The sequence below is a fragment of the Myripristis murdjan genome, chromosome 13 (assembly GCF_902150065.1).
Source record: "Myripristis murdjan chromosome 13, fMyrMur1.1, whole genome shotgun sequence".
Classification (NCBI taxonomy): Eukaryota; Metazoa; Chordata; class Actinopteri; order Holocentriformes; family Holocentridae; genus Myripristis; species Myripristis murdjan.
Window position 1 is genome coordinate 13,723,791 of NC_043992.1, and position 16,223 is coordinate 13,740,013.

The 16,223-nt window shown below is 41.7% G+C and overlaps 1 protein-coding gene across 1 annotated transcript; it reads left to right on the forward strand.

Annotated features, from left to right (window-relative positions):
• The first annotated feature begins 149 nt into the window (after positions 1-149).
• On the forward strand, positions 150-16,156 carry farsb (phenylalanyl-tRNA synthetase subunit beta). The gene is made up of 18 exons (XM_030066806.1): positions 150-284; positions 765-820; positions 1,951-2,105; positions 2,456-2,528; positions 2,715-2,830; positions 3,989-4,139; positions 4,241-4,349; positions 4,496-4,566; positions 4,676-4,737; positions 5,166-5,217; positions 5,360-5,421; positions 6,296-6,503; positions 6,926-7,006; positions 7,094-7,186; positions 8,221-8,338; positions 8,963-9,115; positions 14,536-14,683; positions 15,156-16,156. Exons 1-18 carry the CDS (start codon positions 227-229, stop codon positions 15,919-15,921), a joined length of 2,532 nt encoding a protein of 843 aa, XP_029922666.1. The 5' UTR covers positions 150-226; the 3' UTR covers positions 15,922-16,156.
• The last annotated feature ends 67 nt before the right edge of the window (positions 16,157-16,223 follow it).

Sequence of the window (16,223 nt, forward strand, 5' to 3'; positions counted from 1 at the left end):
ATATCAGAAATCATATATTCATATCTTATGAAAGCACAAACTGGATGCCATGCCACTTCATTTTTTTTTTTTTTTTTTTTTTTTTTCAAATTCAACTGATATATTTGTGTATACAGCGGTTGCGAGGCAATACCTAGGCTGAATTCCAGTCAGGCACCACTCTAGACAGCTCCAGCCGGCTGCAGGGGTCCTTTCCCACGGGGGCCGAGAAGGATTAGCAGCCAACATGCCGACTGTCAGTGTCAAAAGGGACCTTCTCTTCCAAGCTTTGGGCAGAACTTACAGTGAGTCGTTTTCACTACATGTGCAAGTAGGCGACACACTACCTGTTTTTGTATGAGTATTGTTTTGAGGCTGAAAAAAGCAAACGGAAGTATTCTCCAAGCTCGTTAGCATGCTAGTTAGCCACATAGCAGCTGTTCATGAATGGAGCAGCTAAATTTGTCGTCGCTGTCTTGAATATTAAGCGATATAACTGTGTGTCTCGTTGCAGCACGAACAAAATACTATTTGTTCCTTTGTTTCTGTTGAATTTTGTGCTGTTTTAACTTAAACTTGTTGGTTGTACTCAACTTTGTTTGACAAACTGACTTCTGTAACGTTGTGTAGTGCCTTTCAACGTGATTGCATCATTTCCTGGCTCATGCCATTTAACTTGGGATAAATCACAGCTCAGAAGTTGCTATAGGGTTGTTGTTTTTTTTTAGCTGGTAGGTGCAATATTTATGAAGTTTTAATTGCCCGTTTGCCTTTGTTTTTTGTAGCTGATGAAGAGTTTGACGAGCTATGTTTTGAGTTTGGACTGGAGCTGGATGAGATCGTAAGTGATGCCTGCAGTGGGTTATAAATTCATGGACGATGTTACAGGGACCACTTTGCATGAGGGGTGTGACGATTCATTCATTGCATTTCTTGGGGCTGTGCAAAGAAAAAAATATCAATACAGCGATATATCATGACAATGCATATATCAATATAGCAGTCTTGAAAAATAAAGGCACTCATTGCACAGTGCACAAAAACGAATAGGTGGCAGCCAAAAACACTGTTTCTAACTATGACAGGTCTCAGTTTGAAGCAAAATGCAAACATGGAAGGAGGAGAAAGTCAAGCCACTGCCTGCAAAACTGAAGGCAAAAATATGGGGGCCTTTTTTTTTTTTTTTTTGTGCAAACGCCACACAGTTGGGATTTGGACATAAGTCGTGCAACATGCACAGCATGCACTTAAAGACAAGTGAATGTGCATTATTGCTGCACCGAGGCATAAGAGACAACAAAAAGGCCATTTTAAGTATATAAAAAAAAAACTTTCAAAAACAGACTATTTTATTTCACTTTACTATTAAGATCTCTATGGGCCTTAATTGTCCCTGTTCTGTTTAACAAGTATGCAGTTTATATTAAATGACTGTTGAGCTGTGTGGGACAGTACTCAGCATCAGTGTGTTTCATTAAGTTGTTGTTTGTACCCAGCTTGAGCATTAATGCATGAAAAGCATCGAGTGTGGAGTCGACCACATTTGAAGAATATACAGAATACTCTAACCTAAACCTCTTTTTGTCATTTAATGATATGATAATGATAATGAAAGAATAAATCATATTTAAGTTGTTCTATTGTGAGATTCTTCACATTTAAGAAGAAAAAAGAAGTCTTAAAGTATTGCATGTGTTTTCATAGAGGATAAGCAGTTTTGACTAAAAGCGCTGAATTGAAACACTGACTCATGACTTGCAAACTTGAATTGTTAAGAAAAAAAAAACTATTCTGAAATCAAGTCAGTCAAATAGATCTCTTTTAAGCCAAAGATTCACACCCCTACCATGCACCCATGAATGTCAGATCTACACTGAGGCACAGTCACCATAGAAAATACTGCAAAAAAAAAAAAAAAGCACCATGCTACCAGTTATAGCCCGTGACCACTCTGCTCTGACTCCAAAACAGACTTCAGAGAAGGAGATAATCAGTCGCGAGCAAGGCGACTCCAAGGCCTCAGGAGCGTCTGAGGTCATCCTGTACAAGATCGATGTGCCAGCTAATCGCTATGACTTGCTGTGTCTGGAGGGGCTGGTCCGCGGCCTGCAGGTCTTCAGGAATAAGTGAGTGGCACTCTGTGTGTTAGGATGGACAGTGTGTGTGATGAACGAAACCCCTTGGAGGAAACCGACTGTGTACTTCATGATTGAGTAGCTTGAGGCTGATAAGTGAGGGGTGGCTGCAGTGAAGCTCATTTCAGCATAGATTAGTTTTGTACAGTGGCAGCTCACAAATATAAGCAGCATTACAACACTGTTTTGTGGTAATGTATAAGAACACAATATAAATTAGTAAGTAAGTGCTTTTGCAACATTAAAATGTTCCTGTGGTTGCGGCTGTCCATTTTGAACGCAAGATGGTTCTCCATGTATGCAGACCGGCTCTTGCTGTACTGATTGAATTTGTATTCCAGGATTGAAGCCCCCCGTTACCGACGTGTCAGTCCAGCCAGCGGAGAGCTTCAGAGGCTGGTCATCACAAAGGAGGTAGGCGGAAACACAGGCTTGGGCATCGACTGATAGATTTTAGCAGACAACAAATTGTTTATTATGAACTGAAATGAATCTCAGCTGCCATGTGATTGTTACTCGCTCAATTGGATCCACATGTCGTACACGTCTGTGGGCGACAAGGACAGTCACTGAGCTGCTGTGCTGTGTGTTGCTGTGCAGACGGAGGCTGTGCGCCCCCATGCTGTGGCAGCGGTGCTGAGGAACATCACCTTCACACAGGACCGTTACGACAGCTTCATCGAGCTGCAAGAGAAACTCCACCAGAACATCTGCAGGTCAGATCGTCCTCTGCTTTCACCTCACTAGCTGATTTATTGACTTAAGTATTGTGGCTGCAGCATCTGCGAGGTGATGTCATCCATGGTCAACTATGGGAGAAGTGGCTGTTTTCATCTGTTTTAACTTGTTGCTTTAGCTTATTTGATGAAGATGTAGAAAACTGATGTACATTTAACTGCTGTGTGTTTGTGCATGTGTGGGTGTGCAGTGGATAACCCTTTGAGAAGGGTGTGATCCTGATAATCCTGTTTAACTACATCTCTTGGAAACAAGCAGTGCAATTAACTTTCATCTCAGTTTCAGTGAGATGATTATTAGAGGAAACAAATAAAAAAATAAGTTGAGCCATGTTTCAGCTACAGGACTTTTCCCCAGGGACAAGGAACCTTTTTGAGAAACTGTCTGCATTTCCACTGCAGGAACTAGGGTCTAAATTAAGTTTCAGGGACATTTTTTAACCCCCTAGAAAGTGCCTGCTCCGAGGCTAGTTCTTTACAAAGGCACAGGAACTTGAGCTCTGTCTCATCTGTCAACAAGTGGGTGTTAAAATAGGTTAAATAGCCTGATGTTTCACGACTGTAAAAAATTAACATGCAAATCAGCTGTCGCCTTTTCATACGTCAGCAGACTAATTTGCCTAATCTTCACAGGTTTTTAGATCATGGTGGAAATGCAGACAACAACAGACTTAATGAACCTTTTAGTTCCTTGAACAGTAGCCTCTGGGACTATAGGTCACAGGGACATTTACTGGAAACAAGGCTTCAGTAGTGTTGTTAGCACTTCCTGGTGATTTGTTGCAGTAAGCTAAATAAGAATAGAATAGAATAGAATAGAATAGAATGCCTTTATTGTCACTATATACATGTACAATGAGATTAAGAGCAGCTCCTTTTTAGTGCAAACATGTAATAGTAAAGAACAAAAAATAAAAAAGATAAATTACAATATCGATAAAAATAAGTAAAAATAAGTATATATACATCAAGTAGTTCTATATACAGTAAGGATGTACAGTGTACTGTAACATCGAGGCCTATAGTAATGGTTCATTTGCGCTCTGAAAACTTTAATAATCTTAATGCACAACAGTCAGGATGCTGTTATCTGACAGCAAATAATGTGTATCTCTATCTTAACTAATGTATCTACAGGAAGAGGTCCCTGGTGGCCATCGGGACGCATGACCTTGACACGATCTCAGGCCCCTTCACGTACACAGCCAAGCCTCCGGGAGACATCTGCTTCAAACCTCTGAACCAGACCAAAGAGTACACCGCCACCCAGCTCATGAGCCTCTACAAGGTGAACAGCAAATCATCTCGATGCTAGTTTGATGAGCGGTTACTTGCTTGCTGCTGTGGCCTGTCTGTACTAACCAAATGTCGCCGATCTGATACATGCAGACCGACAGCCACTTGAGGCACTACCTTCACATCATCGAAGACAAGCCGGTGTACCCCATCATCTATGACAGCAACGGCATTGTCCTGTCCATGCCTCCCATCATCAACGGTGAGCACCTTGTACTTTTTCCCACTCTTCATCTCTTGCACATTTGCTATGTCTCTCTCACACAAACACCATAGTTACTGTGCCAGTATTTGACTGAGTGGACTGTGTCTTGTAATTTTTTTTAACACTTTTTTTTTTTCTTCCAGGGGACCATTCAAAAATCTCCCTCAAGACAAAGAACGTCTTCATCGAATGCACGGCCACAGACCTAACCAAGGTACAATTAGAAGAACAGAGAAGTCGTAGTTAATTACAAACTAGCTGCCTCCAGTCACTGTTATGGTTGAAATCTGAAATGAAATTCAGTGTCGCTGTCTTCCCTGCAGGCAAAGATTGTATTGGACATGATGGTGACCATGTTCAGCGGGTACTGTTCACAGCCTTTCACGTGAGTCCCGTGTTTCTGTCTAAATGCAAGCTCCTTATTGACAGGCTGGCTTTCCATCTCAGCTGTTTTATGAGAAATATAATATATTGAAGTAGAAATGTGGAGTGAAAACAGTCAATATCCAATGAATTTCTGCAATATTTTGAGTTTTTACTTTTGCTGAATGATGATGCTGATGCTGAAAAGCAATAACAACTTGTCCAATACGAATGAACTCTTCAAAGACTCTTCCATTTTTCTCAGAGATGTATTTTCAGTAGCAGCTCCGTTCTTTGTTCAGCAGGCCGATCTATTCTCTTCCACCCAGCTGATGGAAAGCCACCGGGTTCAAAATTTATTTTGTGTGACATCTCAGAACTCATCATAGTAGTTAGATGGAATGTAGCCATTGAGAGGATAATAATTTCTATTTTCTGTTTCATCCGTAGGGTAGAGGAGGCCGAGGTGGTGTATCCAGACGGCAGGAGCTGCACATACCCAGTACTGTGCTCATTCTCACTATCAGCTTTTTTTCCCCCATCCTGTTTACTTTTGCTGTCAGATGAATTCTTCCTACATCCTCCTTGATTTTTAAATTTTTTTTTTAATGTCATTTCCCTGTTCCCTATTGCATTGACTGCAGGAGCTGGCTTACAGGAAAGAGCAGCTGTCCAGTGACTTCATCAACCGCAAAGTTGGCATCAGGTGAGCCGTTTGAGCCAACTCAGTCACAACTTGAACCACTGAACCATACTTTATTTCATTCTGAAGCATTTTACTTTACACAGGCTACCTACTCAATATACATTGTTAAGTTAAATGTATTTAACAAACCATTGAATTCATTTTCATGTTTGCATTTGCTTTGATGCTTTCTCTTGGGAATGCAGGACACATGGCTTAGGTTTCATATTTTTCTGGTCTGCTAACCAGTGCCATATACCTTGATATATTTCTGTTTTTAGTTTCATACTCCATGGACTTAAATTTTTGGTATTTATGGCATTGTAAATATTTGTTTTCATATTACTGTATACTATTTTATTTGCTGCTGTTAATTTCATTGCAAGGATCATTAGGTTGATCTCATTTCTCATATATTTCAGTGTGAGTGACCCAAGTGTTATTTTGTATTTGGTACACACCACGGCTGAATAGTTACTCAAAATATCATCAAAATTGCAATATGTCTCAATATCCAAGTATCTGTAACTGCAGTTTTTTGATCAGGGTAAAATGTGTGACAAAACATTGCTGAAAATAAAGAATGCTCCCACAAAGACGACCTGCTGTACAAATGGTATTTTCCAGATGTAAGAAAACATGTTTGATTAGCACAGACTCCAGCAAAAAATCACACCATCGCTATTTTAAGGGTTTTTGGCGAAAATGAATAGGCAATGCAAAAAAAAATCCATTCCTACTAAAATCGTGAATCATATTGTGAACACAATATCTATAAAATTCATCTCTATGATTTGTTTTGCCATATTGTTCAGTTAGAACTGGTCCAGCGCTCATAAACAAAAGCCACATGGGTCGCTCCTGATTGGTCATAGTGTCGTTTCTTCCTCCCCAGTGAGTCGACTGACCGCATCGCCCAGCTGCTGACCAGGATGTGCCTGCGCTCCCAGCCCACAGGCGCCTGCGACAACATCGAGGTGGAGATCCCACCCACGCGGCCGGACGTCATCCACGCCTGTGACATCATGGAGGACGCTGCCATGGCCTACGGTTTCAACAACATCACCCGCACTACGCCACGTGCCTACACCATAGCCAACCAGGTGCCTGGATTTCACTCTTTCTGTTAGGGCTGAAAGATAGGGAAAATAAAAATATATATATTGCTATTATTTTGACAATTTTCAAATGTTATATGATTCACAATGTTAGTGATTGCTTTTGCGCTATAATTTTCATTTTCTCTGATCATTAACTACCAAAATTATATGGTTTTTGCTGCAGTCTGTATCAAACAAAATGTCTGGAGAAAACAATCTTTATCATAACATTTCAATTATTAGGGTACTTTTATACATTTTACATCTTATCGAAGAGGTGCACTTGGTCATATTGCAGGTCTGATAATATTTTGATTAATTGTGCCCTACTACATGTCCTTTTAATTTGTGTTTGTGAACCCAAATACCCATGTAACTCATTAAAATGGTTTGTGTTCTTGTATATTTGATTTATTTGTTCATAGTTTCCCCTGAATAAGCTGACAGAGCTGTTGAGACAAGACTTGGCTGCTGCTGGATTCACAGAGGCCCTCAACTTTGCCCTGGTAAGACAAGAGACAAAAACATAAGCAAACACTTTTTCCCTTTCTTTCAAGTCCTTATAGCAATTTGTCCGTCTTTTCCTCTTGTAGTGTTCCCAAGAGGATATAGCAGACAAGCTGGGGAAGAAGATCTCTGAAACCAGGGCTGTTCACATCTCTAACCCCAAGACTGCCGAGTTCCAGGTAACTTAGTGTTAAACCATGTTGAATCTATATTTGAAGCTGTGCATCCCCTTAAACACTGCAGTAAACTAGAAAATAGCAGTTTAGCAGCTTCTTGGTCATACCTACTTACTATGCTTAGAAAGCAAATATTCATCTTGAAGCCTTAGAGGAATCATTCGACCCAAAAGCAAAATCCTGTCATTTGCTATCCTGCTATTTGCTTCCAAAAGCCAGACATAGAGTGAGTCTCTCCAAATTTATCTCAACAGCTCCTGCATTATAATCTAATTGTCTTGTAGCCAAATGATGCTCTGTGGGACCAGAGGGGCAATATTAACCTCATTATTCCTCATTATAGATTATAGTCATCAGCTTTGCTTTGCTCTAACACGCTAAGTTAAAACAAAGATAAGATATTAGGGGTAACTTGCTTTGTGTCTGTTCACAGAAGCTTTTATACTGACATGGGGATGAGTAATTGTGACAGTTAAAGAGATTTTTTTTTTTTTTTCTTAAATTTTATGAATTTACAATGAATCAATTTGCAGTTGCGCACTGACAAGACCAACAGGACTAGTAACATTTTCACCTCTGTGTGTTTGGCATTCATAGTAGCTGCCGTGTTAGCAAGGCTTTACCACATTGTGTGTTTAGTGGACATTATGAGGTATTTTGTTAAACATCTTAAATCACTATGGCACACACAGTAATTTCAACAATTAGGTGAAACTGTAATAAATCTTTTAATCACAGTGCTCAGTGTATAAGTTGCTTTACCATGCACTTTAGATGTTGTCAACAAGCCATTTGAACACTGGAATGATAAAGATTCATGATAATGAAGGAAAAAAGACACTTGATATGATGACCATATTTCTGCAGTTAGTTTTTGGATTTTGACTCATGCCTCGGCCAGCACAGGAAGCAAAAGCAGAGATTTCCCTTTCAATTCTAACTGGGCCAATAGGGTTCGGTTCCAGAAGAGGGCGCTCTCTGCCTTCCTCACCGACTGTGCTCTTACTCCAAGCATCATGACTGTTTTTCTCCAACAGGTGGCGCGCACTACTCTGCTGCCAGGCTTGCTGAAAACAGTGGCAGCCAACAGGAAGATGCCCCTTCCCATGAAGCTGTTTGAGATATCTGATGTGGTGCTGAAGGATGAGACCAAAGGTGTGTGTGTGTGTGTGTGCGCGCGCGCGCGTGCACGTGCGTGCATGCGTGCATTATGACAGGAAATCCATTTGACTTACTTACCCCGTACACACAGTGGCCAGCTCACCCCTAAAATGAGGGCTTCACTGATTCAGATTTCATTGTAATCTGATTCCCATTCTGGGTTGTGGCTGTCAGTAGTTGATATTCTGTGTCAGTATGCGGTGTTATTTTCCACCATTTTAATGCATAAAAATAAAAAAAAAAACAACAAAAAAACATACAACTACTCTTGGTAGGGTGGAAGATTTGTGAATTAAGCAAATAGACCATGGGGCCCTAACAAAAAAAAAAAAAAAAAAAAAAAAAAAAAAAAAAAATCAAGGATAATTGACTACTAAAATGTAGAAAATATAAATATGTCTCTAGTTGCTTGTGTTCAAATCTCAGACAGATAGTGCTGTATTTATCACTTAAACTGTAACTGTGTAAACTAACACATTGCATTGTATTAATTTTATTGGATATAACAACTTGAGTGGCTTATTTTTAATCTTTTTCCTCATAAAAGGCAAGCATTGACCTGAGGTAACTGCAAACCTCTATGACTTGGAATAATTTGAATCCCATTTCCCAATCCAGACGTAGGGGTGAGGAACAGCCGGCGTCTCTGTGCCATCTACTACAACAAGAGCCCGGGGTTCGAGGTGATCCACGGCCTGCTGGACCGGACCATGCAGCTGCTGGAGGTGAAGCCGGGCCAGGGAGACGGCTACCACATCCAGGCTTCAGATGGTGAGACACCTGCAGGGGAACCAGCATGTTGTACCGAAACGCTGGGTTTGATGGTCAATACCCTTTAAGGGTGGATTCATGCAGGCATGTTTTTTTTTTTTTTAGCTTCTCTGTGAGTTTATGTCTTTAGTTGGTGAAGAACAACAACTGAATCTAGGTGTTATGATTTGTGAAGGCATATTTTATCATGATTATGTAAATATAAACCTATGACTAGCAGTTGCTATGCAAAAAAGTGATACATTTCACTGTGAAGAAGTCAGCTTTCTGAAACAACAAGGCTCAGTTCAAAGTTGTCTGTTTTATTTTGTGTCAAATGAAACAAAACTCCATACCATTACCAGGAAATACCATTATCGAAAAATAATGGATTACTCATTGCAAATGAAATTTTATACCTCAGGATATGCACGGTTTTGAGAGATGTATGCCAGACAGGAAAAATTGAGGAATTTTATACATTCTGAATTGCTCACTTCGCAGGAACATTATTTTTTTTCTCCATCTTCTATAACATATTCCTTGCATTAGCTGGTGTTTTCCAGCCCAACTTTAGTGGAAACCAGACTGTTCACCCTTTTAGAGAAATATTAACAAACCGAGAAGGACAAAAAAAATGTTTCTTACAAAAAGTCAGGGAATTTTACACCGGGATCATGAATAGTAATTCTGCTCATACTACTCCATATGTTAGTTTGTTCCTTACATTCAAAGTGTCGACTGCTTCCTCTCACCTTCAAAAATCATAATAACTTTGTCCAGTCTTCAGTTAAATGATTGAGAAAACTAAACAGTGTTCATGTCTGAGGATCTTTGGATCATTTCGCTCAGTAAAATCAAAGTTGTGAATATTTTCACCCAGACAAAGTCAGCCTCACTGCCTTTTTTATCATTTAACATGACTCTATTTACAGAGGGTGATATCAGAAGTCAGAAATTATTGTTTTTGATTGCTAATTATAATTATTACTGAAACTGAAATAGTAATTTGTTGTCTTGTTGGGTCGCAACGTCATGGTTAAGAGGCCAGTAGGTGTAACATAAATGCCTATGGGCAGCGGGCCAGAGGTCACTCTAGAGCAATTTGCTGTGTTATGCATTTCTACTCTAATGATGAAATGTATCCGAGTAAGAGTGCAAATTTCCAAATGGTTTTCTCTCAAGTTATCATGAACTAGATGGCTAACGCCAGTGCTCTTGCATCAGCACTCTCAAACGCTTCTTAATTTTTCTCTGGGAAGCTTTTTTTCCACAGTAGCAGAGCACATGAGTCCTGTAAACTGCAGACCATAAAGTAGTGCCTTACAGGAAACCTGCGTTAATTGCAGTGACAGTGGTGACATGTGACCGTGTGACTCTGTGAGGGTCAGCGACTGTAGAGGCTGGAAGGACAGATGTATTGCACAAGCAAATTTGTGTGCATTTTGGCACTCATTTTCCCAAACTAGCACTCATAAATCATTTGAGTTTTGGATTCCTCGCTCCATCCTTCCTCTCTCCATACTTTTCTCCTCTCTGCAGCCCCCACCCCCCTTTTTTCCTCTTGACTGGCTCACTCCAAGGTCACACCACAGGATATCTACATGGCTCTGCTGGCCCATTCAGACAGCAGGCAAATCAATGCGCTCAAGTATCACCAAATGAGGGAGATCAAGAGGGGAAGGCAAAAAGAAGACGTAGGGAGAAGAGAAGAGAGGCAGATACAGAGATAGAGTGAGAGAGAGAACACAGACAGAGAGTGACGATGGGGTGATGGGTAGAAAAGCAGTGGTTGGGGGGGGGGGTGCAATCTCTGCAGTGTGGGAGAGTGCATGGGAGTCACGTCACCCGCTGCAGTGCTGTGCAGAGAGACAGACTGGCACATACAACACCCACCCACGGGTGCTTAGACTGCCCATCTGACACACACACACAGGAAACTAAAATGGTCACGCTGTAAGAGTGCACACTAATGCGCAAGCATGCTGCACTCAACACACACACTCCCGTCTCTCTCCCATGCTATTTTTTCCACTCTTCATGCACCATTAGCCTAATATCCCCCCCATATGTCAGCATGTCCTTAACCCCATTACAAGGTCACGACCCCATCTAAGAGCTCACCTGACAAAAACACTCGCACACCTCTCAGCCCTTCAGGATGTGTCCATCAGCTGGGTGACACTGTAACAAGCCCCCCACACCGCCTCTGCTCGCCCCCAGCTCGCTGCCAGGAGAGCCTAGCGTCCGCCACAAACCGCAGAAAGGCTGAGAGCGAGGGGTTAAAACGCCCGCAGTGGGAATACACGTCAGCTGGGTTTCCACCAGTCAAAGGGGGAAGAGTGAGCGTTGAAATAAAGAGTCAGGGGAGCACAAGTGGAGGAAGAAACCACTTAAGAAGCAGATGCCCACGTTTCACTTAACAACTGTGTCCAATGCGGGGTCCTGGCCTATCCACCCACAGTTAGGAGAGGCACTATGCTCATCTCCACTCCTCTGTTCAATAAGTGACCTTGAGACCTTGAGGGTTCCATCTACACTGAGTTTTGAAGGCCAGAGCTAATGTTTTTGAATTGAAGCTGACAATTGCCCATATGCAGTATCTTAAAATGTATTCAGCCTATTTTGCAAACATTTTTTCCAGAGATGACAGAAAACTCTGAAACATTGTTTAGACCCATATAGGGAAACTACACCTCTCCTATGAAACCCAGACTAATGAAAGTCTTTTAAGTGGGTTAGCAGCTCCCTTTACAGCTGCTTTTATTGCAGTTTTTACAGACTAACAACGCTGAAGCTGCTCAGTAGCCATTTGATTTCTTGTCCAGCAGTTTAATAATAAAATATTTACTAGCTGTGGTCAGGGAGGACCACTATCGTATCAGAAGCAGACGATACTGACTGGCTGATATCCAGGTTTTAATAAAAGGCCAGCATCAGCCTATTATAATGGAAACCTGATCCATCTTTCTAACTCTGCTCGCTGAAAGCTTTGCTGAAAGTTAGAGGAGAGTGGGCAGAAGTGGCTTGGCTGAAGTGTGGGATTTTCATTGACTGATTGGTTATTTAAGATGTACCGGAGCTATTTATATGGTTGCCATGGCACCCCACTCAGGGTACAAGTAGATGTCGTATGCATCCACGCAAACGGCACGCTCCACAGTTTTGATACACTTAACAGACTCGGCACAGCCAAATGAAGCAAATGATGAAAACTCCCTACTGTAGTTGCGCGCTCACACACACACACACACACACACACACACACACACACACACACACACACACACACACACACACACACACACACACACACACACACATTCCAAGGCACAGCCCGTGTATTCTGTAAGCCTTCATCCATAGTGATGAGTGAACATCTAAGCAGTGGGTTCTGGAACCCATTAGCAAGGCAGCGTGGGATGGAGCAGTGCACTATGGGAGAATGCCATGTCTGTGTGTGGGGCTGTTGTCATAGCAACGCTGTATCTCGTTAAGCCTCTGACCACTGTCTGTCTGTCTGTCTGTCTGTCTCCATGTCATTGTGTGTGTGTGTGAGTCAAGTGAGCAAATGCCTCTCACATTTACAAGTGAGTTTTCCTCGGACTGTTTATTATTAGGGCTTCTTATTTATTCTGGACTGAGAAGAATATGTCCCTGTGACCTTGACTCTGGCACTGACACACAGGATGGCTGATTGGATTGTACTTTAAGCTAAACTGTCTAAAATCCAGGTTTTAAAAAAAAGAACACTTCTAGAGGTGCTGGAAGTGACATGTTTACTCCACATCTCAACTAGAACACAGCACAGATTCAAACTATATCCAGCTCTTGAGGTTTGACAGCACATTTGCTGTAGTAAAAAAAAAATCCTATGACCCACAGGAGGGTAATACATATTGTTTCCTGTTTGTTTAGAAAAGAAAAACTATGTAGTTAGCATGAGCAGCAGTAGCCACCATGACTGAACGGACAAGGAGAAGAGCGCCACCTACAGAAACTCAAACTTAATCAACAGAACATCCAAGAACTAAGATGTCGTAGTACCGGAGACTAAGGGTGTAATGAGTCACCTTCTTCAGTTTGGTTTGTACCTTGGTTTTTAGCAAGGACCGACCAGTTATCGGTCCCAGCTGATTATTGGTTATTGCCTAAATACAGAAAGTCAGAAAAGCAAAGTTGTAGGGTGTTGCCAAGTTACCGTAAGGACAGAAGGGTCCAAATTTTCATTTCATTTTTACTGGATTTGCCTTCAGACGCCTTTCACCAGCATTTAAATCCAACACATCTGATGTCAATCCAGCATCCTCATTCGACATTTAAATGTATAGTTTTACTTATTTTAAATATAGTTTACTTGTCTTCTCCCCCCCCAATTTGCAGGTTATTTTTTAGTTTTCTTTCTTGTATTTTTTTTTTTTACTAATATAAAAATGCAAGTTAAAGCTATGCAATATAGCATTTTTATATGTAGCTCAGGGTTTCCTCCAGGATTTTTTTTAAACTGTAGAGGAGGGCTTCAGCATCTTTGTTACACAATCTATGTCAGTGCGCTGCTGTAGCCTGGAAATTTTCTTTGCCTTTTGGACTCGTACGGTGCTGGTGCAGTTGTTGTAATTTTTTTCTTGGTGGTGCAGGTGAAACGACTGAAGGGGTTATGCCACACAGATTTGCTTCTCTCCATGTAATTTTCCCCAGACATACGTTCATATTCCACACAAAAACAGCATTTCATTCAAATTATGTCAAAATCCGCGATATTCCGCGTTAAAAATAGATTAGATAGATAGTTTTATTTGGCTAAGTCCGCGATTCCGTGATCGCTGAAATTATAGGGCCCTACAATGTTAACATTAACGATAACATTAGGGTCATTTTCACAGGCTTGAACAAAAATGGATTAGATTTAATCATGGCTAGGTACCTTGCCCTTTTCTCTCCCTCTGATTATAGTAAGTATATGTGCGCAAATATAGGCTATATATATGTGTATATATATCCATTCATGCAATATACTTTAAATTGTTTTAACATCTGAAAAAAAAAATCATCATTCCGAAGGCGTGGTAGCTTTTATTTTGTCCCGGCAGTGCGCCCGATCAATTACATGTAGTGGAAACCCTGTAGCTTGTGGAAAAGTCATTTATAAGGCCTCATGTAAGCATTAAGTATTACAATCAGTGTTGAATGTTGTGTTACAAAGCTGTTGGCTGTAATTTTGCATTGTGCAAAAAAACCTGCACATGCTAGAACTGCAGTGGGGGAAAAATGTGGTTCAGTGAATGAAACATTGCAGTCTGTTTTACAAAATCATTACACCCACAGTGTTTGATTGACAAGTGGTCTTTTAGCAAGTGCAGCACAGAAACACCACAGCAGAGACGGCTTAGTAGCAAAGATGAAGACAAAATTATTATTTTTTTTCTTCTTCTTTCTGTCAGATTGCACCTTTTTCCCTGGCCGCTGCGCTGAGATCATTGTGCACGGGAAGAGCGTAGGACGCCTCGGGGTGCTCCACCCAGACGTCATCAACCGCTTCGAGCTCACCATGCCCTGCTCCGCCCTGGAGATCGACATCGAACCCTTCCTGTGATTTCACATTCCAATAACTTTACTCTTGAAACACAGTAACTGTATTCCATTCTCAGCTCAGATCAGTGGTACAGAAAGAAATGTTCGAGGAGAAAAGACATCATGTATAGGTCATGAATTACTATTTCAGAGGGTGTTTGGTTTATGTGGTTGAATTTTTGCCCTAAATTATCTGCCCAGGTGGCACATGGGAAAACAGATGGACCAGTCTGGTGCGGCTTGATAATGTGGAGCACCAGTGTTTGATATATCACTGATGTGGCTGTTTTTACAAAATTCAGAAGAATTAAAATGAACAAGACTCCATTGTGCCTTGTGTTTGTGATGTGATTGGTGTGCATGTGTGTGTGTGTGGGCATGAGCATGCATGCCTGGCCTTAATTTAGATTACTTGTGCCTGGGGGGTGAGCATATGGTAATTAAGCTTGGTGACTCATTACCTGTTGCTTTGTTGCCTTGGTTCTTCCAGTGGCCACACTGCTGAAAACCTCCTCACACATGACGTCCCTGTGCAGGAAGTCGCCAAGCACAAGCTCCCCACGCAAGACGAATCCCCCCTCGCATCCACAAAGACTGTCTTTGGTGACATGAGCACACCGGCCGGCCTCAAATTCCTCAATGATTTCCTGGCGGACAAAAGCTACTTGGAGGGTTTTGTGGCATCGCAGGCCGACACAGCAGTGTTTGATGCCATCCCCTCCACCCCCTCACCAACCCTCTGCCACGCCTTGCGCTGGTACAACCACATCAAGTCCTTCCAGAGGGACAGGGCCTGCCTCCCCTTAGCCAAGAGTCAGTACGTCCACCCAGCTAATCCCCCGACCCAAGCCAACGCCAACAACGTTGATGACGACGACATTGATCTGTTTGGCTCCGACGACGAGGAAGAGAGTGCCGAGGCAGCCAGGATCAAGGAGCAGCGCCTCGCCGAGTACGCAGCCAAGAAAGCCAAGAAGCCAGCTCTCATCGCCAAGTCCTCCATCCTGCTTGACGTCAAGCCTTGGGATGATGAGACGGACATGGCCAAACTGGAGGAGTGTGTCCGCAGTATCGGCATGGACGGGCTGCTGTGGGGGCAGTCCAAGCTGGTCCCAGTGGGCTATGGCATCAGAAAGCTGCAGATAGGGTGTGTGGTGGAGGATGATAAAGTGGGCACAGATCAGTTGGAGGAAGCCATCACCGCCTTTGAGGAATATGTTCAGTCAGTGGATGTGGCTGCCTTCAATAAGATCTGACACACACACACACACACTGCAGTAAAGTCCACCAAATTACCTGTTGATTTCTGGTCTTGCTTCTTAAGTTAGGTGATATAGAATGAAATATACTATTAATGTTCTGAATAAAAAACTGCCACTACCATGTCCATGTAATACAGAAACCAAATCTGACGTCCTTGGTGGTTTGTCCTTTGCTACAAGTTCAAATTTTCACTGTTTCACTGTGAAATGAGTCTTTCCTATATATATATATATAAATAAATACAACTAGTATTAACTTTTTAAAGAGAGTACTTTGCATCTTTTTTTATATTTAT

What these genes read in the sequence shown, in the direction of transcription:
- farsb (XM_030066806.1), top strand. Translation starts at nt 227, where the DNA reads ATGCCGACTGTCAGTGTCAAAAGGGACCTTCTCTTCCAAGCTTTGGGC. An exon ending in GCAGGAGCTGCACATACCCA is followed by an intron (nt 5,218 to 5,359) that starts GTACTGTGCTCA and finishes CATTGACTGCAG; the next exon opens with GAGCTGGCTTACAGGAAAGA. An exon ending in CCAAGACTGCCGAGTTCCAG is followed by an intron (nt 7,187 to 8,220) that starts GTAACTTAGTGT and finishes TTTCTCCAACAG; the next exon opens with GTGGCGCGCACTACTCTGCT.